Source organism: Petromyzon marinus, chromosome 49 (genome assembly GCF_048934315.1).
Source record: "Petromyzon marinus isolate PM22_M1 ecotype Great Lakes invasive population chromosome 49, UKy_Petmar_22M1.pri1.0, whole genome shotgun sequence".
Taxonomy (NCBI): Eukaryota; Metazoa; Chordata; class Hyperoartia; order Petromyzontiformes; family Petromyzontidae; genus Petromyzon; species Petromyzon marinus.
The window spans coordinates 2239825-2261463 of NC_133715.1; the positions used below are offsets into that span (position 1 = coordinate 2239825).

The 21639-nt window shown below is 50.2% G+C and overlaps 1 protein-coding gene across 6 annotated transcripts in view; it reads left to right on the top strand.

Moving 5' to 3' along the window:
* Window positions 1-17076, top strand: part of LOC116952962 (uncharacterized) — a 65664-nt gene extending 48588 nt beyond the window's left edge. For all 6 annotated transcript variants that reach the window (XM_076074577.1, XM_076074579.1, XM_076074576.1 and 3 more), the window contains 10 exons: window positions 925-1131; window positions 1584-1788; window positions 5502-5622; window positions 6701-6789; window positions 7030-7117; window positions 7643-7774; window positions 8257-8338; window positions 10216-11365; window positions 11871-12001; window positions 14680-17076. In XM_076074577.1, the coding sequence (XP_075930692.1) occupies window positions 925-1131; window positions 1584-1788; window positions 5502-5622; window positions 6701-6789; window positions 7030-7117; window positions 7643-7774; window positions 8257-8338; window positions 10216-11365; window positions 11871-12001; window positions 14680-16845 (4371 nt within the window). In that variant the 3' untranslated portion in view covers window positions 16846-17076. The remainder of the gene's footprint in view (window positions 1-924; window positions 1132-1583; window positions 1789-5501; window positions 5623-6700; window positions 6790-7029; window positions 7118-7642; window positions 7775-8256; window positions 8339-10215; window positions 11366-11870; window positions 12002-14679) is intronic.
* Window positions 17077-21639: the final 4563 nt, after the last annotated feature.

Genomic DNA, 21639 nt, shown 5'->3' on the forward strand with positions numbered 1-21639 from the left:
CCCGTATGCTTGAGTAATTATGTTTGTTGCCGACAAGACAGAATGCACATGATAGCGGAATCAAGTTTGTACTCGCAGATAAAATCCTGTCATTTTTAATACAATGAGTCAACGCTTGCACGCTCATTGATTTGACCGTAAAGAAGGAAATTTTTAAATCGTACAAACGTTGTAGGTCAGACCAAATCTTTTATCTTACTTGGTCCTATACATATTTTTGCTCTAACTTGGCAATATCATTAAAATCTAACCTGGTCTGATGTAAGTCTATGGACTTCTATCTTGACTTGTGTTCACATGTTCACATGCAGAGATAAAGAAACCCAACACACGTAGATTTTTTTGCACAATGAGATCTGCTCATGGTTTCTTCGGGGGAGTAAATTATTTGGGTGTCATCGGTACGGTCAGTACGTCGCTCTTCATTTGAACACTTTCACTTCATCGCATCTGTTTTGTGGCGCAGCTCTTTTGGGACGTCATTTCCCTGGCCATTTGTTTTGTCCTAGTTTTTATAGTCTCGTATTCATTTCCCTATCGTGCATTCACTTCGTCGCACTTAGACCCTGGTGCTAACCAAAATCCCCCGTGATGCAATTTAAACTTGTCCCCCAACAAACTGAAGCCTAGCACCAAAGGCAGTGTGTCTCGTCTTGAAACGACGTGGGCACCAAGCGGTGAACCCCGCCAAACAGCCGCGCGGTAAAACGTTTGCGACGAAATGAATGTGGTGAGATGAGTCCTGGACATACTGATCGGATGGATGTACCGGTGCACAGCAGGGGGTTGAAGCTGTAGGTTTTTGTTGGGCAAGATGGCATGGGTTGGGGGGGGCGGTGTGGAAGTTAAGAGGCCACGTGCGGGTTGTGGGCGGGGACGATTGACCCACAGCGCGTGCGTGCGTCTGCCCCTGTTGTCGCGCAGTCGGGATCGTCCACCACGACGGGTGAGAGCATCATGCGCCTCTACGAGCTGGGGCCTGAGCCCGAGCGACGCCTCTGGGTTGACCGCTACCTTGGCTTCATGGAGCAACGTGGCTCGCCCGTCGCGCTCCTGCCCGCCGTTGGCAAGAACCCGCTTGACCTCTACCGTCTATATGCCTCGGCCAAGGCGTACGGTGGCTTCGTGCAGGTAAGCCGGACCAGCAGAGGGATAGGGGCATCTTGCCGTTCAGCCACGCATCTCAAGCAAGTAATTCGTCGTCGATCGCTTTAGAAACCGTGTTTATAACGGTGCGCGGAATGCGCACAGTTTTAACACGAGCACCATCTACGCAGCACAAGCAATCGTCTTCAGGTGAAAAAACACAGCAAGCGAACTGCTGAGGCAGGAGAAATCTATTATTTCTCCTGCCTCAGCAGTTCACCTGAAGACGATTGCTGTGTTGCAATCAAAACGTCGGGATTTTTTATTATTTTTCTATCTACGTGACTTTACCGAAAGACCCAAAGAATATGAGTAGTATATGGTACATACAATAAGGGATTCTCCCGTTTGTCTTTTATGTGGAGCTGCCCCCCCTGGCTGTGTAACACTAACCCCCCCCCTCACCCCCACTGCACTTTTCCCCCCGTCGACCGCAGGTAAACAAGAAGAAGAAATGGCGTGAGCTGTCGACGCAGCTGGCTGTGGGCACGTCCAGCAGCTCGGCCAGCTCGCTCAAGAAGCAGTACATTCAGTTCCTGTTTGCCTTTGAGTGCAAGACGGAGCGCGGTGAGGAGCCGCCACCTGAGATTCTCAACCCCTCCGACAACAAGAAGACACCCAAGATCCAGCCGCCCTCTCCGGGTACCTTTACAGCCATATCACACCACCACTGTCACCAGTGGTTGGATTCATACGTTCCGCTGAATATTTGTTTCTCCTAGAGGTTGAATATTAATTTCCCCCAAGGGAACCAGTGTTTGGGAGTTACCATTTAACTTGGGAATATTTGTATGCTATTATTTGTTTATAACAAAGTAATATTTTTTTTGCATACGAGTCTCACCGTCTTTTCAAATGAGGCTAACTTTTAAGACTACTTTCCAAAAATGGTTGCTTACAGCGTTAGTGTGAACTTTTTTGTACCATCTGTTTTGTTTGCACTTTTTCCCCAAGAAACCTTGCTGTTTTGTTCTACCCTATGTAACTTGACCTTACCCTAAATAGGGAGGATTTTTCTTTGCTGGAGGAAAATAATTTTCATTTCCCCAGTGGGGAGAGGGGGCAGTAGAAATATTTACGGGCAACAATATTATTTTACATTGGCCCTGGGTCCTCCTCCCTCCCCCCAACCATCTCGACTATGACCCAATGCACACCGTTGCTGGCCATCCTCAGCCCAATTATAGTGGGGGTGCAAAAAGATTGTGTTAATTTATTTGTACAGGAAACCCCTACTGAGTCCTTTAGACTTTTTTTTTCCCTAGGAGAGCCGCTGCATTGGGATGTTCTAGCCAGGTCCATTTTAATGAGTTTGGTTTGTGTGTGTGTGTGGTGGTCACTCTGTAAACACACACGCTACACAGTACCTACCAGAGCGGGATCATTGACAACTCTGACCAAGACCCCGCCTGAGGGGTAGAGGCTGTGGAGTGTGTGTGTGTGTGATCCCCCAGAACCCTGCCCCTAGGCAGAAAGCAGGATAAACAAACACAGATCGGTTGGGCTTCCTGTGGCCAGAACCCCTCCTGAGGAGAGGGGGCTGTGGGGGATCTGTGATCCCTCAGAACCCCGCCCCTCGGTGGGGAATCGTATAAAAGGCGGGCTCCTGAGAGCAGAGTTCAGTTCGCCTCAAGCCGAAGTCGAAGAGCCACCTGGAGAAGAGACCCTGGACCCCAAACCCCGACGTCCTTCTAAGGGCCGGGGCTCAGTGCGGTGTCAGAGGTCGAGAGGCTAGGACGCTGAGGTTTCCTCAGCCCGACGTCCTTCTGAGGGCCAGGTCTTTATGGGCCAGTGGTCAGAGACCCACCGGTGCCAGCGGTGGATCAGCCTCCTTAGCTCCAGCCAGCCAGAGGACTATAGGAGTAGGTCAGTGGCTAGGATAGATAGCCCGGAGGCTGGTACCTCCACAGGTTGTGGGTAGAAGAGGCCATTACCCCTTCGTGCTTAGTCCTAGTGAGTTGTTAAAGATATAAATAAAACGTGTTGCTTCCTACTACGACTCTGTCTCCATACACGACTCCAACATGTGTGAAAACTGGAGTACCCAGAGAAAAAACGCAGACAGAGCAGATATAACAATTGTCCGCACAGATGGGTTTACTGGAACCCCGTCCCAGCGAGTTTGTGGTTTTTGACAGGCGTGATCCACCAACCCTTTCCTCCGAAGCCATGAATCATGAGCATGCTCCGCCTTGCCCAATTCAGGTGCATTATAGAGCACTTAGACAGGCATGTCTGAAGACTGTGGGTTCATAACGGTAAATGGTTGTGCGTCGTGGCGTCAAGGTGAGGTGACCCAAATATGGCTTTTGCAGTGTTTTTACTTGGGTAAGTTAGACCGGTATAGAATATACAGTTTGTGGTGACAGATGGGGGGGATTACCCCCCCCCCCCCATTGTAACACAACATGGCAATGAAAACAGAACATATCTTGTTTTTTAACGTGAGGATAATCATTCATCGCTTTAACTGGCATTTTATGTTTGCTTGGGTCTTGTCGAGTAACAGTCTAAGTGAACCGGTGGTTTAGCAGTTCTGTCCTGTAGGTGATGGGCAACTGAATGTATCTTTAAGATAATTTAGCTCTGTGTATTCAGGTCTAACTCTAGTGGTATCACTTGTACCTAAGTCTCCCTTGCAAAAGTGACCGAATTGTCCAAATTGGTTCTCACCTTGTGAAATGAACATAATTTAATTAGCTTTGGTCCATGGGCTAGATTAGAGGTAAGTACTGCCTCAGGTGGCAAAACGTTATTGGTATCAGTTTCTTTGTATGGTCATGCAATGGTGTAGTGACATTTCCTAACTTTCCATGGTTATTCCATCCAAATGTAATTTTTAGTCATTCACCTTTACAAAAGAGCTACATTTTTACCACTTCAGGCAGTACGAGCAAGTGACATTTCTTATTCGGGGCCCGTGGATTATATTGGGGCTCACTCAGAGTGAAGGGGAAGATGCCACAGAAAATACAAACTGCTCTCATCTTGAATTACGTGAACCATTGCTGTGTTCCGGGCTGTCTGACATGAGTTTGAAGCTTCTCTAATGAGGGTGAAAAATAATTTAAAATCGAAGTGAGAGGAGTGTTCTAGTGATGTCACTTGGGGTGTTCGGGGGTTCGCACGCGCATTTCTTTCACGACCACCTCTGGCTGTCATCTTATTAAAGCTTGTCCCTTTTCAGTAACGAGGCTTCAAACACGTGTCTTGGACAGCGTGGGCTGCGCAGGCTGGATGCGGCCACACAAACAGTTCTTGTTCTTTCCGGGGGCACCTCTTCCTGTGGAGAGAGTCATGCAAATATCCACATGAAGCTGCACACCATCCTGTGACGGCAATAAGAGAGTGGTGCCTGCTCCACCATTAATCTTGCAGCCACACAAACGCTTTGTCTGCCCCCTACCGCCCGTGCAAAACATGACGCTGTTTTGTCAGCCCGGTCGGGTGCTCTTATTTTTATTATTATTATTCGAGAGAGAGAATTTGCCGCTTCCCACGGGCTGGGGTTAAAATTGTGTCAGTGTATCATTAGGCGCATCACGGTTTGCCTTTCCTTATTTTCAGCAGCTGTGGCGCACAGAGTTGGCGTTTCGTCGCCAAGTCTAAAGTTGGCAACGGCGTCTTCTAAAAATATATCTCTCCGCACTTGACCTAAAATAAGCAGCCCGCTTACCCCCCCCCCTCCAATCATATCCCACCACCTACCCAACCCTCGCCTCACCCCTCCCTCGATCAATTCCCACTACACCCACACACACTCTCCCCCCCCCCCACCGTCCAAGATATACATCTGGCTAGAGACTCTGCTCTTGAAATGCTGTTTTCTTTTGTGCTTCCTGTATTATTTCACTTGCCGAGTTGGGTCTGCCCCATTGCAAGGATTGTTTCATTGAAATAAGCGACTGCCGGGTTTAAAAAGTGCTCGGCTATTCCTTGCGAGATGATTTTAAAAAAAAAAAATCTCTACTTGGCTTCTGTATAGTTGTTAATTTTAAGCACATTTTTAAAAATATGTTGCCGCGCCACAGAATAAATGGCCTCTGCGCGCAGTAGCTTAACTCGGAATATTTTCGGATATCTTCAAGGCAATAAATTTCCTTCAAAGATTGCACTTCAGTAGGCTTCATGTGATGTCGCTTGGCCAGACTGCATAACATATAAGGTGCACGCACGCGTAGGCAAGGCACTGGAGATTTAAAAACGAGCAAGACACTTGAGTTAAAACGAACAGAACGCAATTACCGTTGCACTACCATCACCGCATGCGCAGCAAAGCCGCCGCGCGGTACCTGGACGGATTGCGGTTTTATATAAAAAAAAAACGGATCTGTGTTTTCTTGCCCCACTTGCAGCCGGCTCCAGCTCTACACAGGGCCCCCTGACCCCGCAGCCGCTGGAGGGACTGAGTGACATGAAGCCGCCCACCCCGGTGTCGACGCCGCGGCCCCACGTGCCCCCTGCCCACCAGAACCGGTGAGGCTCTTGTGAGCCGGCGTTGCAACGACAACGACAGCAAATGAAATCCACCTCATGCGGATTTTGTTTTTTTGCTGTCGCGGGGGAATCATCCTGCTGATTTAGGGTTTCGTGTGGAGAGACTGCCACGGGTGGTTTTTAAAATGGCGAAGCGATTCGACAAAGTGTCACGATGAGAAAGTCGTGATTCCATTCGAGTATCACTTTGCCTCTTCTGTGTTTGTTTTAATGCTTTATCTCTCCCTTGTGAGTTGTGGTGGCCATATCACCACCTCGTGCATTGTACTGGCCTCATCAGGTGTTTGCCAACAGCACTTCCTTTGAACACTGTTAGGCCGGCTGTCCTATTTTACATCTTATCAATGAGCTATTGCTATTCCTTTGGTCTCACGAAGCACAACAGTGGTATTGCTACCAGGACCACTAAAGCAACCAACGCCATCATTGGCACACATTGGATTAATAATCTTATTTTTATTTGAAGAGCGCCTTGACCAACAGAAGTAGCATTACAGTAGAACCCTCTCTTAACGACCACCCCTGTTAACGACAAATCACTTAATGGCAGGCCTCCATAGAGCCCAGTGCGTTCGCTTACCGATCATTCCCCTGTTAATGACGGGATGTTATAGGTATAGTAAATAATGCATTGATTAACCATTTTTTTAATATTACGTGTTTTATAATGTTATATCTTTATGTATTAATATCCATTTAAATATTTTAAAGTTAGTTTTTTGGGTTAAAAAGGTTAACTTTCGATGCTATCGGAACGAAAAAAGATGGCTTTAACATGTATTTACTATACTCGCTTCACGACCAAACCACTTAACGACCGATTTCATGGAACAATTAACGACGTTAGGAGGGTTTCGACTGTATTGCCACCATCAGAAATCATTTACATAATCTTATTTTAACAGTTTCTCTTAAAGCCTATTTGTGATCTTGCAGCTGATCCCCACAACCAGAATATCGGCTGTGTTGGTGTCATCGGCAGAGGTGGCAGTTTTTTTATGCACGTGTCCATATTATTGATTCCTGTTAAATCCTGTGCTGCCCCCTGTATCTCCAGGTACGGTGGCATGCCCAGCGGGGAGCCATACCCTGGGGGAGCCGATCCAGCGTATCAGAGACCCTACGACGGATATCCACCCCGGAGAGGTGAGGGCCGCAGGGCAGAGTTGGTGGCATTCGATGTAATTATTTTTTAGCGTAATGGTCCGGTGCCTCTTGTCAAGAGCCATTGGGAGCCTCCATCTTGCTCGAATGGCTTTCAGTCGTTTGTGTCCTCTGAACATAGGGCCACTCACCATTTGCATTTGGGGAAATGAGGCTTCCCTGTGGGGTACACGAGCCTGCAATGACGGACGGGTGGGGGGTGTGGTGTGCATGTGTGCGCAGGTGCGGAGGGCTATGGAGGCGGTCCCGGAGACCCCTACAGTCAGGGACCAAGACCACACCTTCAGTATCCTCCAAGCTACGAACGACGGTAACAGGAGTTTGTGTTTTCATTCATATTGAGTTGGTGATTGTTAATGGATTTCAAGAAACGCGAGTGAATTAACATTGTAACGACATGCAACCCAACTAGCTTAATGCAGTTGGTTATGGAATCTTCACCATAGCTCAGGCGTACACTAGACTGATGGAACCCTTGCCTGTTTATAAAACACATTTCAAACGAAGCTGCAATTCGCATCATTCAAGTCGATCTATACATATGAATTAGAAAAGCAAAATATCTTGATCGATAGAAATTATTCAAGTATCGAAAATACATCTATTGAGCAGTGAGCAGTATAATTATCTTATTTAAAATATAGATATCCCAAAAGTGTGTAATCACTTGTTACGACCGGATTTGAATAAACGTCGTTCTATAAACCCAAAGGCAAGAGATTGAACTTGAGGCTGCTCAGGAGTCCTGGTTTCAAGGAATAGGTTTTTGTGGTGGTCTTCGTGACATATTCAAATTGTGCTCGACATTTGTCGTCTTGGTGTTACCGTGGTGCAGGCCAGAGCAGATGATGGGTTCAGAGGGTGGAGGTGGAGGGGGTGGCACAGGAGGAGGTGGCATGGCCTCGCAAAACTCAACATCCGACCCTGGCCTCTACTCCCCCAAGTTTCCTCCCGGAAGCCAACAATGGTAGAGCTAACCAGTGTCAGAAGCACCATTAGAAACCACCACAACCTATATGCACTGCAGCTCTCATCACCTTCGTCATGATCAACACTTATTGCCGCAAGCCCTACCAAATAACACCATAACCACTAGCTGTCATGATCGGCATGTACACACGCCACTATCATCATTGTCATCGGCACCCATTACTACTAAAATTATTAAAATGCCACCATTGTCGGCACAATCGTATCATTGTGGCAATCGTCTTGAATTTTTGTTAGTGCTTTCCTTCACATAGTCATGGACTTGTGGACTCTAAATAGAAAATGTATTTCTTTAGAACTGCTTTTTGTGTTTAGTTTGTCCTTCCCCCGCACCTCCGATTATCATGTATGGCTACGTACGGTAAAGAAAAATGTTCTACATACGTACATACTGTGAATTATGGAATCTGCGCATGCTCATGTTGCATCGGTGACAGTTGTTGCTGTTCTCTGTGGCAGGTCGGACCAGTGCGGCACTGGATACATGACGCAGGGGCCACCACCGTACCCACCCAATCAGCCCGGCGTGTTTTCGCAACAGGCGAGTGACCCACACCACCAGCATTGCACTACCGTAAACCATCACCGCAGCTCGGAGAGTCGCTCATTTCGGCGGGGCCCACGCGCTGCTCTAGAAGACTCCCATCAGAAGTTGTGATGACAATGTTCTCAAGCGGTGAAGAGATTGAATACATGGCATATCACACGGATGCATTGCAAAAGTGACGTCGGTATTCGTGTGTGTTTTGAAGAGTTTTATCAATTCCTCGTCAGGTGCACTAGTTTCCTTTGTTGGGACATTAGCTGGATTACGTCGATGCCACTGTTCACAGGTCGTCTGTGGATGTCACTGCCATCCACAGGAAATCAGACTACCAGAGTAAACCCTAGCATATGGGAAAATAGCATAACAGGAGTCCCTCAGTTAATAATGGTTTTAATCCTTTCTACGAAAACTACTGTTAACCAAAATAATTGTAAATCGGAATATAGGTTAAACTATCTACAGACTCTCCTCACATTTCCTTCTCCCGAATCCATATCATTAGTAGTCTTTCCATTTCTACAATAATTTCCGTACCTTTGAATATCCTAGTTGAGGAATCCTTGACATTGGTAGCTTTAATTTTGTCCTTATGTTGGAGAATTGTAAAAATGGTGGATTGGGTCAACCCAAACTCACTCATAAGTGCACTGTTTTTACCCTGTTTTTCATGCTTATCAATAATTTCCTGCTTGGTTTTGAGGCTAATTATTTTCCTACACTTTTCCTTTTGCGAATTCACTTTAGGGGCCATTGCTATCACTATTAATTCACTTACAAATTGAAAAATAAGTAAAAATAACTGAGTCTGCAAGAGAGCTGTTTCCACTACCAAACCAGAAATCATAATGTAAATAAAGGCAGTCAAGGTCTAAACGCTCACAAATGGGCTATCGCTGATTGGCTGAGGGCATGGCTCGGCCCACTTACGAGTGCTCAAATTGGCCGAAATTGGCGCCCGCATATATGACGTAAACATACCGCTAATCAAAATGTTAACGTTAGTCGAAACCATAGGGTCCTATGGGAGGCGAAAAGTTAACCGATGTCACTTTTAACCGACGAACTACTTTACAAAAAATATTCATGGCTAGATGATTAATATACTTTGCTTTGGTATCTCACCTAGCACTGCCATCTACCGGCTGCCCAGCAGCCCTGCAGGTTACGACTGGCATGATCCACTGACTGCTGCCTCCAAAGCAAATGGGGTGGCACTACTGCACATAAAACCATTGTGACGCTGGGCTGATATGTGATGCGAGCCCATTGTGAGGCCAATTGTGGTCTCTAACATTGCAGAGTTTGGTCTATATAAAGTAATGTCATTGATTATCCAGAAACCTGTGGTGGCGTGTTGGGCCAGATTATTTTAAGGACTGTTTTGCATGTGGGAGAACTAAATAATTTGAGAAATCGTACTGAGGGGATAACAGATCGGTGGGTCCCCACAGATCTGTTTCCTGTACTGACATGTAGGCTTACGCAACCCATGTTTATAATAAAGGTTTTTTGGGTTAGGTCTCGTAAATACAAATGTGTCGTTAACCCACGAACTAATTAGCAAGGTTTCACAAGTAATTACATCCAGCATCATCGGGCCATTGTTTTTTTTAGCCAATTCTGGAAAACCTTACTAATTGGGTGGTGGTGGTGGGTGAAAGACACATTCATACTTATGCGATCTAACCCAAAAAACGTTTAATATGAATTTTGCTATACTGTCATTTCCTGGCGTTCATTGAAGACCAGCTAGGCCTTGAGTGTCTCAAATCTGTCACCCACCCAAGCCAGGTGTGTGCCGCTAGGCACACCTACAGCCCCATGTACACACAAGGTCCTCAACGCTTTGCTGTATGTAACTTGTGCCGCAGGCCTACAAGCGCCCTGCGGAGGGAGGCTACGAAGGCCCCCCGGCCAAGAGGCAGGAAACCGATGCTGTTTACAACTCCCACTACAGCAACAACCAACAGCTGTCGCAGCAGGCTCCCCCTCCTCCACAGCAGCAGCAACAGCAACAGCAGCAGGGCCAGTACGGCTCGTACGAGCCGGGCTTTCCTGGTCCAGATCACAGGGCGGCATCGGGTCCGTACTCTCAGGTGTACGGCCGTCCGGTGGCCCCAACGGCCACAGCTCAGGCGGCGGGCACGGCTGGTGGACCTCTCCCTCCAGGCGGTGTGGCTGTCCCACAGGGCCCAGGGGGCCCGGTCTCTCAGGAGGTCACCCAGGGCCCTGTCGTAGCCGGGCCCAGTCAGGATCTGGGAGCGTTGAGCCGTGAGCACGGAGCGCCGGGGCAGCCAGTTCCGGCGAACCAAGCGGCCGGGCTGGCGCCCTCTGCCAATGCCGCACCTGCCGGACAGTGCCCTAGCCCCATGATGAGCCAGGCGCCCGGCGGTGTCGCCGGAGCCATGGGCCAGCCCGCCATGGGGGTGTCTCGCCCCTCTGGTGACCCCACCATGCAGCCAGGTGTGTGGGCCAGCCGGGGCGAACCCCCCTACCCATATCAGGCACGGCAGCAAGGGATGCCGGGCCCGCATGGACCTCCTTATGCCGTTCCTCCGCGCTCCGAGGAAATGATGGATCAAGCGCGTGGCCCCTGGCAGCAGGGGCAGGGGCAGCAGCAGCCGCAGACGCCGGTGCAGCAGCAGCAGCCGCCGCAGCAACAGCAGCAGCAGCGCCTGCCGCAAAGCTCGATGTCCGGATCGCCGTACCCGCGCCCAACCCTGCATCACGGCTACCACCAGCAGCCGCCGTACCCGGGCCACGGAACTCCCGCGTCGGGCGCGTACCACCGCTCGCTGTCGCCAGGCCGCTCTCCGTATGTGAGCGGCATGGTCGCCCCCACGCCGCCCGGCGCCCGCATGATTCACCGCGCTGGGCATCCGGTGCCGGCCACACAGCTGGGTCCGTCGGGCTGCTTGGCCATGCCGACTGTGCGGCGCGAGCTCTGCTTCCCGGCGCGATCCGTCGAGGCCACGCAACCCACGTACAAGCCGCGCCGAAAACTGACGTCCAAGGAAGTCGGTGAGCCTTGCGGTGGTCGCGTTGTTTGCTTGTCGTTATATTGAAATCACGTGAGAGCCCATTGAGACCAACGGTCTCTCTGTCAGGGAAAACTTGGGTCAAATGAGTACATCATAAAAAAAAATCCTACGTGCTGCAGTGGATTTTCTTGACAATGCCAGTGCTTCTGTGTTATGTAATGATTTATCCCTTCCCTCCCATGCTCTTTGATGAATTGCCACGATCTGTGGCCACGAATTAACTCAAGAATCGATGGAAGCTTTATTACTCCTCTCCCTTTTGCACTTGGATTGCATCCCAGTGTTTTTACTACAGTAAAACCGTGCAATGAAGATAGAGAAACGGTGTCGCAGATTAAAGGATTAGTAGCGGATAAGAGGTTAATAGTTTGTAACGGGGGGGGGGGCAGCAGGGGGGTTTAGTGGTGGTGACAGTGCTGGGGCATTGAAGCGACACTGGTTTCTGATGGATGGGCATCATTGTGTGGCCGCATCTTCCTCCCCAGGTTCCCCGGAGGCGTGGCGCGTGCTCATGTCTCTCAAGTCGGGGCTGCTCGCCGAGAGCGCCTGGGCCGTCGACACCGTCAACGTGCTCCTCTACGACGACACCAGCGTCTCCAGCTTCAACCTCAGCCAGGTGCGCGCACCGCCGCGGCCGCGCACAGTCGTCGTCGCCCCTCCGCAGGGGTCGCGTGCGACGCCGCGCAGCTCTTGAATGGCGTGGCCGTAGGTTTGTGCGCGCGTGGTGTCTTGTGGTGATGTGCGCGTCGCGTTGGCGTTTGTGAAATGTATTGCCTGGCGCTGTTGGATATCCGTCGGCACTTGGGAGAGACGAAGGATGCTGGGCTTGGTGCTCGTCAAACTACTCCCCGTGTGCCCGTGCCAGCCTTAATAACACTCTGGCTAACAGAATTTTCCCCAGCAGTATGTATGAATGAGCGTGTGCAGTGTGTGTGTTGTGTGGAGTCGTGCATGTCTTTTTTTGCAGTAATTTTTGTGCTTTGTGGTGTGTGATGTTTGTGTTGATGTATTTTGTGCATGTTTGTGGTGTGTGCTGCATAAAATGTCTGCTACAGTGGAGCTGTATAGAAGTTCACCAGGGACCTACAACTAGTCGAGACATTCAATGCTGTCAAGGGGCCAGAGCTTTGGATTGTTATTTATTCTCTTGAGGTGTTCCTGATCTCGTCATCCTTCAGGACCTTCATGATGGGAGGGCTGGCCTGGGTAAAGCCATGTGGCTAGGAGTCGGGAGCCATTTTCTGTTCACCTTGTGGTGCATCAGGAATGCCCTTTAATCCCCTTACACTATTCATCATCTCTCTTCGAGAATCATTTACTTCGAGAATCCTTCCATGGCTATACCAGTGGATTTTTCTTTTGGGGAAAAATACATTGGAAGGCTGATGCCCAGGTGCAGTCAAGGGATGGTACCTTATAAAAATAAGAATAGGTTTTTACTCTTTGTGGCAATAAAACAGGCGTTAAGATGTTCAAACACCAAATCGATACCTTTTGCAAGGAATCAAGTTTCTGCATTAACCACACGTACTTGTGGCAAAACATGCAAACACATGCTCTGATAATATGCATTGACTTTGAAACTGATTAGCTTACACCAGGGATAGACTTTTTATTTCCTTGTCTCACCACCAGTGTCAGACCAGAGAACGCCAAAAGGCGACCAGCACAAAGACAATGCACCTATCAGAGCATTTGTAGCTCGGTTTTGAGGATAAATATCGCGTGGTTAATGCAGACTTGATTCATTGCAAAAGGTATATATTTGGTATTTGAACATCTTAACACCTGTTAAGGGTAACACCTATTCTATTCTTATTTTTCATACTTTTGTACTGGGAAAAAAATATCCCGGGATGGGACCTTACTCGTCCAACCGTGTTATGTCTGCTCATGATGACTTGGTATGATGACTTGGTATAATTGCTGCCCGTTCGGAGGAGGAGTTGGGAGATTCTTCTGCTCAAAGTGCAGTGCTTTCTACACCAAACTAAGTCCCCTGCCTGTTTACTTTGAACACTCAACCCTCTCCACTGTCCCATGAATAATACTGTGGTGGAGGAGTTTACATTCCTGGTTGGTGTGCTCATGGCCAGCTCAGGTTTGCGAGCAGAGGTCTCCGAATCAGTCTCGTGACATCTTTTAATACGATGTGTATCAAGCTGTGTGGATTATACGTGGCTTTTCACTCCATACGGCCACTCTTGGTCTCCTCTGCCACAATCTCATACTTTCTCTGCTTGCGAAATTTGGCCTCTTTTTAAACTAAAAAACTGGACTGGCTTGATACATTTCTGTTGGCCTGGATTTATCTGGATTGGATTGCATGCGAGGAGCTCGCAGATCCTTGAACGATCTCAACATTGTTGGTATTACGGTTGTTTACCCAAGGAATCTTTACTGAGTCTCAATACCCTTTCGGAGGAAGGTCCCGACAAGTTTTGCAGGAGAGCAATTTCCCCAGGATTGGGATGTTTGTCCAATACCAGTTATTACATCATGACCAGATCTTAGTCCGCTATGTCTTGCCACCGCATGTCTTAAGTAGATTTTGTTTGGCCAGATAGAGAGGACTAAATTGTAATGGCGTGGGCTACGGAAGAGATGTGCAGATTTGGTTCCGTGGAGGATTTGGAGCTGAGTGGACTTGCCCCATGACTGGTACTGGCAGTGTCGTTTTGGCCTCTTTGGATGGGGGATGTGAAAGACTGTACTGGTTAGTTGAATGCAGCAACAGTGGGAACAGAGAAGCCAAATCTAAGAGAAAAGTCACTGTGAAAGGTGTCACAGTGGGAGGAGCACAGTTGGTGCATCTGCCAGCCATTGAATTCCCTTAACCCATAACACCTGGGCCTGTCGCCATGACCTGTCCGTGCGCCTTCGACACTTTAATGTGATATCAGAGTGCACGTTTGCATTCTGGTCAATGGGTGGTGGTTTTTGTTTTGTGTGTTATTGCTTGTGCAAGTTGTTTGACTGCTTCAATCGGTTGCCGTATACCCTGTACCGTTCCTGTTCCGTTGCAATGTGCACCGATGCCTACTTTATTGAGGGCGATATTGGCACGTAAAATAATGATTGAACGTATGTGTCATCTCATACATGTCGTCTTTATAATTATTGCCTTGCATGTCACGATGCTTGTATATTGTGTCGTGGTGTGCGCATTGTATACAACTTTTATTGTGCTGTCCACGCCATGTTGCGCAACACTTGTGTGCCTCGCGATGTACCGTGCGTGGTGTTGTTCTTCTGACACCACCCCCCCCCCCCCTTTGCTCCGATCTCGCACAGCTGCCCGGGCTGCTCGAGCTGCTGGTCGAGCATTTCCGTCGCTGCCTCATCGACATCTTCGGTATCCTGGAGGAGTACGAGCTCGGCAACTCTGAGAAGAAGTCCCTTCTCGACGGGAAGCTCTTTGCCAAGGCGCAGGTCTCTGTGCGGCTCGGCCTCAACGGCGATGCTGACAAGTCGGATGACGAGGAGGAGGGTGGCGGCGGTGGCGCAGGTGACGAGAACACAAACGACGACTCCGGCACGGACCGCAACAGCTCGGCCGTGGATCTGGAGGACGCGCCGGCGCAGCCCGACTCGGAGGAGACCACGGAGACGACAACGACACCCGCGGCGTCGTCGTCGTCGTCGTCGTCTTTGCTGCCGCCGCTCGCATTGGCGGCGGCGGCGGCGTCGTCGTCGTCGTCGTCGGAAAAGGCCGAGGGTGTCAAGGGTGCCACCCCGGCGCCTGCAAATGTGGAGGACGCCGTGTCGGCACGCTCGCTCGCGGCGAGCACGTTCGACCGCCTGCCCATCAAGGTGGTGGAGAAGGCGGAGGAGTTCGTGGTGGAGCGGCCGGACTGCGCCGGCACCCGACTCCCGGATGGCGAGTGCGGGCGGCTGCACTGGCAGCTGGGCGGCGGCGACACGACGGAGCACATCCAGACGCTGTTCGAGAGTCGGACGGGCAGGACGGCCCTGCTGCACCGTAGCCTCAAGCGGAGGCAACGGGGAGCGGAGCCGCCCAAGGCCCCGCGACCCCCCGGCGCGGTGGAAAACGGCGACAGCACGGACGCGCGGAGGGCGTCTGCGGAGGCGGTGCCGTCGGCTGGCGCCGACGGATTTTGCGACCTCGGTTTGCCCAACGGGCTGCATTCCCCGCTCGATGAGAAGCTGAAGGGCGCAGGCAGGCTGCTGGAGGATGAGCCGGAGTGCAAGGACGACCCCCCGCTGTGCACGTTCGAGGACTGGCAGGAGGCGCTGTCGCGGCGCTGCGTTTGCATCTCCAACACGCTGCGCAGCCTCTCGTTCGTGCCGGGCAACGACGCGGAGATGTCGCGGAACCCGGCGCTGCTCGCGATTCTCGGCCGCCTGATCCTCCTGCACCACCGTCACCCGGAGCGGCGGCGTGGGCGCATGCACCCGCACGACGGGCCGCTCACCGGCTGCCACGCCGCTGCCGGTACCACCGAGGGAGAGCGTGATGCCCGGAAGGAGGTGGATGCGGACAGGATGAATCGAAACGAGGATGACGAGGATGCGAAGGACGACGACGAAGAGGAGGAGGAAAAGGAGGAGGGCAGGAAGAGCTCGCTGTTGAATGGCGATGGAAAGGAAGCGGATGCCGAGACGGGAGAGGCTCAGGAGTCGGGGCGCGGTGGCGGCGAAGCAAAGCCAAGTGTGCACGGTTTTGGTGGCCCGGTTGCCAGTGGCGATCCTAACGATCACGAGTCGAGCGAGCGCCGCTGGTGGTGGGACTGCCTGCAGAGCCTGCGGGAGAACGCCTTTGTGACGCTGGCCAACATCGCGGGCCAGCTGGACCTATCCACGTACCACGAGAGCCTCGTGTTCCCGCTGCTCGACGGGCTCCTGCACTGGGCTGTGTGCCCGTCGGCGGAGGCACGCGACCCCTTCCCCAGCGCGGGCCCCACCTCGACGCTGTCCCCGCAGCGCCTCGTGCTCGAGTGCCTCTCCAAGCTGAGCACGCAGGACGGTAACGTGGACCTCATGCTGGCGACGCCGCCGTTCGGCAGGCTGCGCCGGCTCTGCGGCACGCTGGTGACGCTGGTGAGCGAGCGGCGCGAGCAGGTGTGCCGCGAGATGGCGCTGGCCCTGCTCGCCAACCTGGCGCAAGCGGACGGGTTGGCGGCGCGCGCCATCGCGCTGCAGCGCGGTTCGGTGCCCACGGTGTTGGGCTTCCTCGAGGACTGCCTGGTAGCGCTGATCCACCAGCAGAGCCCCGCCGCCATGCTGCAGCACGCCCCGCCCCCCGCCGTGCAACATCCCAGCCACGACATGATGCGGCGCGCCGCCACCGCGCTGCTCGCCATGGCCCGCGCGCCCGAGAACCGGCCGCACTTCCTCCTGCAGCAGGGCCGGCTTCTGGACGTGTCCATGTCCAGCATGCTGCACCCCAGCATCGCCGCCATCCTGGGCGATGTGCTCTACAGGGTGGCACAGGCCTGAGCGGCATTCTTTGGCGAAGCGGGTGCGGGGGGGAGGCGGTGGTGGTGGTGGTGGTGGTGGGCGGGAGAGGCGGTTGGGTGGGTGCAACGCCACTCCTCAACTCGATCCCCGCTCCGCTCGTGTGCCCGGGGGGCGGGGGCGGGGGCGGGGGGGGCACGCTTCGTCAAGAAAAATAAAAGCAGGAGAAATGTAATTTTATTTAGGTAATTATAATAAAATGCTGCTTTGCTGCTATGCGTGAGGCTTGTGCCTGCCGCTGTGCGCTGCACGAAGCGTTGAACGGCACCAGGGAGCCGTCCCGGCTCTGCCCTCGGTTGGTTGCGGGGGGGGGCTCATCTTGACTCGCTTGTGCCCGAGCCGTGAGTCGCAGCGAAACGAATGGAGCAGCTACATCCGTGGTTCCTTTTCGCACGGCGCTTATCTCCCCGGACTAAACAGCGCCGTTTCCATTGAACTTTTCCTCAAGGGGATTTGCCATCTCCTGGATAATCCGTCGCTTGGTGTAGCTTGGATCGGGGGGGGGGGGGGTCACGGCCGAGAAGTGGAGGAAAATTTTGGGAGCTCGGAGCAGTTGCAAGAGAGGGGGGGGGTGTGGGGTTGTCGGGACTGTCACGTGGTCGACACCACTCCCATACTGGAACAGTTTCCCCTTGTACGTATCCTTACGGTAGCAGCCGAATCTATTATTTTTAAAATTGTCACCGCAAGGAGCACCCGGGGTGCGGGGGAGGGGACTGATGGTTTGAACGCTGTTCATGTTTAGTTTCCAAACGTGGCCCATAAGCGTGTGGTGGCGGAAGTTTTTGGCACAGGGACACCCCCACCGGAATGCCCGTATCGGTTTACCGCTCTTGGCTGCACGAGTTAAAACCGCGATGGTAAAGAGAGACCCCACCCCACCTCCTCCCCCCCCCCCACCCTCTACGGCGGGCTACGATTTTGTGCCGAGGTTATGCGAGTGCGTGAGTGAGTGGAATACACGCAACCGCAAAAAATCCCTTCGCTGCCTCCACAGCTCCCCCCCCCCCCGCTTTCTCAAGACCTCACTTGGCAGCCAACTTCCAAAAGAAAATCGTGCGTTGCTCTTTTGTTTTGGAGCCACAGTTCCTGGGAGGTTACACATTTTTTTTTCCCTCTTTTTTTTCGCATTAGGAAAACTTTTTTTAACTCGGCATGTGTGTTGAATGTCAAAATTTAAGGCCTCATCCTCGACATACCAAGTTTAGTGCGTAATAAGTGCCGAATCATTTCACGCGTTTTTTTTATCGCGGTGTCGGCTTGCGGGGTGGGTGGGTTGGGTGGGTGGGTGGGGGGGGGACAGGCAGAGATCTTTGCGCGTTGCTCGTCCGGCCCAACGAAACCGCGTGTGCGCGTATCACGTTTTACCAGCCCCCGCTTTGCCACCTCCGCTCCAGCTCTTCTTGATTTCAACATCCGCCTCCTGCATTTGATGGTGACCGCTTGATTTAACGCCTTTTTAAGGGTTCATGTTTTTTTGTTTTGTGTTCCTGTCCTGTAAATTTAGTAGCAGAGCGTTGCTTTATTTTTTTATTCCTCCACTTGCGACGTTGGAGGTGTTTTTTTGCCTTCTCATCGAGCAGTGTTCTGCTGCCCCATTTCCCTCTACCGGTAGCCAAGCTTTCCTCACTCCCCTTTGTGACCAGACATAGGATGAAACATTAGATGTCATCATATGGGTGTTCTGTGTGTGCTTTTTTTACACTGTAGTTTATTTTGTTCATGTTCTTTAAAAAAAAACGATGAAAAAAGACTATTCCTTGGTTTTTATTTGTGCCTCTGATAGAAGATGTAATATTCTACGCTCGTAAATTAAAACACGCGGAAGAGCGGAGCATTGTAACGACAAAATGTTCTGTTTTGTGGTTATTGATATTAAATTTGATGGCGTGTGTCTACTAAAAAAAGCGCATAAATTAACAGCAAAAGTAGATGAAAGTAACGGTGGTGAATTTAAAATAAACACGTGGATACGGAGAAGCGAAGGGCTCGCTCTATCGTGACTCAAAAACCTCTGGCTTCCTCTTGTCTCGTGATGAACTTTTGGAGATTTATTATTTTTTAAAACAAGAACTTTTTTAAAGAAAAAAGGGGGAGAGAAGGGGGTTGGGGGGGGGGCTTTTGCCATCGTGGGGTGGGTGGGGGCTCAGAGTTGAGGAGCCTGGCGGCGGAGTCGAGAAGGCCGGTGATTTTGGTCACCGCCGCGTCGATCCGGAGGGCAGACTTTTGAAAGTCGTGCGGAGCGTCGTCGAATGCGTCCACCTACTTTAAAGTAAAACAAAATTAAGTCTTTTAACAAAAACGTGTCTTTTAAATTAGTCGAAAAGGCAAAGCCCTCCGATGTTGTCGAGTGTCCGTGGCATCTCGGTGAAATGCGGGTTGATGGCACACACGCGCGTGAGATCTTAAGCTCCTTGTGTAAGTAATAAAAGAAAGTAGTCGATTAAAAACGCGCACACACAAAAAAAATAAAGGCAAAAAAAAACCGAGAAAAACGGGAAAAAAATACACTTTTTTTAAAAAACAAAACTATATACACACTTAGCAATGTAGAGTTTGAAAACACGAGTTAAAAAAAGAAGTTGAAATAATATTAATGGAATAAAAGTAAAATAAACCAAAAAATGTGTGGAATGTTTGCCAGCCAATGAATGAATGTGAATGAGGGGGCAAGGGGTGGGGGTATGTTGGGACTCTGGGCGGGGTGGGGGGTGTTGTAAGCTTGGGTGATGGGGGGTGGCGGGGTTAAAGCTAAATGCTGGGTGAGCACGGAGAGCTTCATTGTAGAGGAATACTCCTATAGGTCGTACCCGGATTCAAGATTTGAACTGCTTGAGCAAGTTCACAAAGCTATGCTGGTCGATGAGGGGGGGGGGGGGAGGGCGGGGGAGTTTGGCCTTCGTTTCATTTACGTTTTGTGTACTTTTTTTTCTACAGCCTTGTGAAAAGTTTGGGTTGGGCACCGTTCCGTGTGTGTGTGCGCGCGCGTGTGTACATATTAAGATAAAAACGAAATAAAAAATTAGAAAAGTAAAACCACAAAAAAATTGAAACAAAAACCAACCCTTGTATACTATATAAAACTTTACTCATTACGTTTTCTGTAGAACAATAGATCAACTGTCGTAAATCAGCTATTAGCATTAGCCGTATATCCATCTCAATTATTAATATTTTATTTTTATTATTTCTTTTGGAAGTTTTACCTTTCTGTATTTAGAGGGGATTTGTAAACCTGAGTATTTTATTTTATTTCTAAGGCGTTGCGCTCTGTTAATAGAGCACATTTAACTGAATATGTTGATCATGGTGTTTGTTATTAAATGGAGTATAAAGCTGCAAAAAGATGATCCACGTTGCTCAGTGATTAATATGACCGGCTTATTTGTATGAGCTACGTAGGGGAAAAAAAAGTCGATGTAAATCAATCATTTGTTTTCCTACAGGCTTATGAGTGTCAATTCCTCGGTGCGAAAAAATCTTTTTACTGTATGTCTCACGGTGAAAATAAATGTACATGAAATCTTGGTAACATTGGCCCACTTGCCTTGTGTCTCGTGTTGGCACAGGGTAACAAAAAGGCTTTGGGCTTCATTGTTTGAAGCCCGTCAGCCACGGTGTGGTTGTGTTGCACACCTATAATCCAGCGACTTGGAGGCACAAGGTTGGTGGATCGTGCAGATGTTGCAACCTTGGCGTACATGACACCTTCCCCCACCTGCAGGACGTCAAGTGGGAAGGGCTGTAAGTTTGACGTACATGCAGGAGAACCAAGTCGTTTTCAGACGGACTGACTGTGTAATGGAGTGGGAGCTTTCCCTTGGCTTTCTCGAGGTTCTTTGATTTTTGCCTTCCATAAGCAAAACAACAATCGAAAGTTTAAATACCCAGTCACAAATTGTCAGGTTTTCCATGGTAAAATAATCCTACTTGGGTTGCAGTTACAGAGGGCCGCATACTCTGCTTTTGGTTTTCTCCTCTCAAGTGGTACGTGCAGGTTACTGGATATTTAAAACGCCAAAACAACACGAGGCACCAAGGGTTGGGCTCTCACCAGAAGAGCTTTCCTGGGAGTCTACAGCCTGCATACACCGATTAGCACGGTTGGCTTCGTACGGTTGTGAAAGAAGTTCGACGTACATACAGAGCACGAAGCATTCCAGTTGCTCAACGCTTCCGCGTTCGGGGGGCTTCCCAGTTGTGCTGTATAGCTCTCCTGACGTGTGCACCTTTCGTGAAATCGAGCAAACCTCGCAAAATTCAAAGCAGCATTCGCTTACGGCCTGAAAACATTTCGTAGATCAACGCCATTCCACCTGTGCTTGTCACCTGAAACTCAGGAAAAATCCAGTCAGTCACTTGCTGCCCAACGCACAGCACTCGAGACATTTCCATCATACTGAGTTAAGGGCCCATTCTGAATGTAAGGAACCAGGGACATCGCGGGGTCTTGAGGAATGACCAATGCATGACATGGGCTTTTTATTTTCGAGTAAATTGCACGAGATTTGTAGAAGGCAGTAAACATTTTCCCGTTCATCTTATTTTTGAGTTGAGACATTGGAAATGGTGACGAGCAGGGAAAATCCTGGTTATGTGTTACAGGCAATTTGGAGTCTTTGGGGTGGGGGGGTGCACTCAAACTGACATTTAAAGGGCATTTTACATTCCAATGCATATTGAACACGGGCAAGTCAAGAAGTTAGTTCAACATACACAGGAAATATGCACTTTTTTTCATCCAGCCGTGTCTGCACAAGGGACATTCATTTTTTT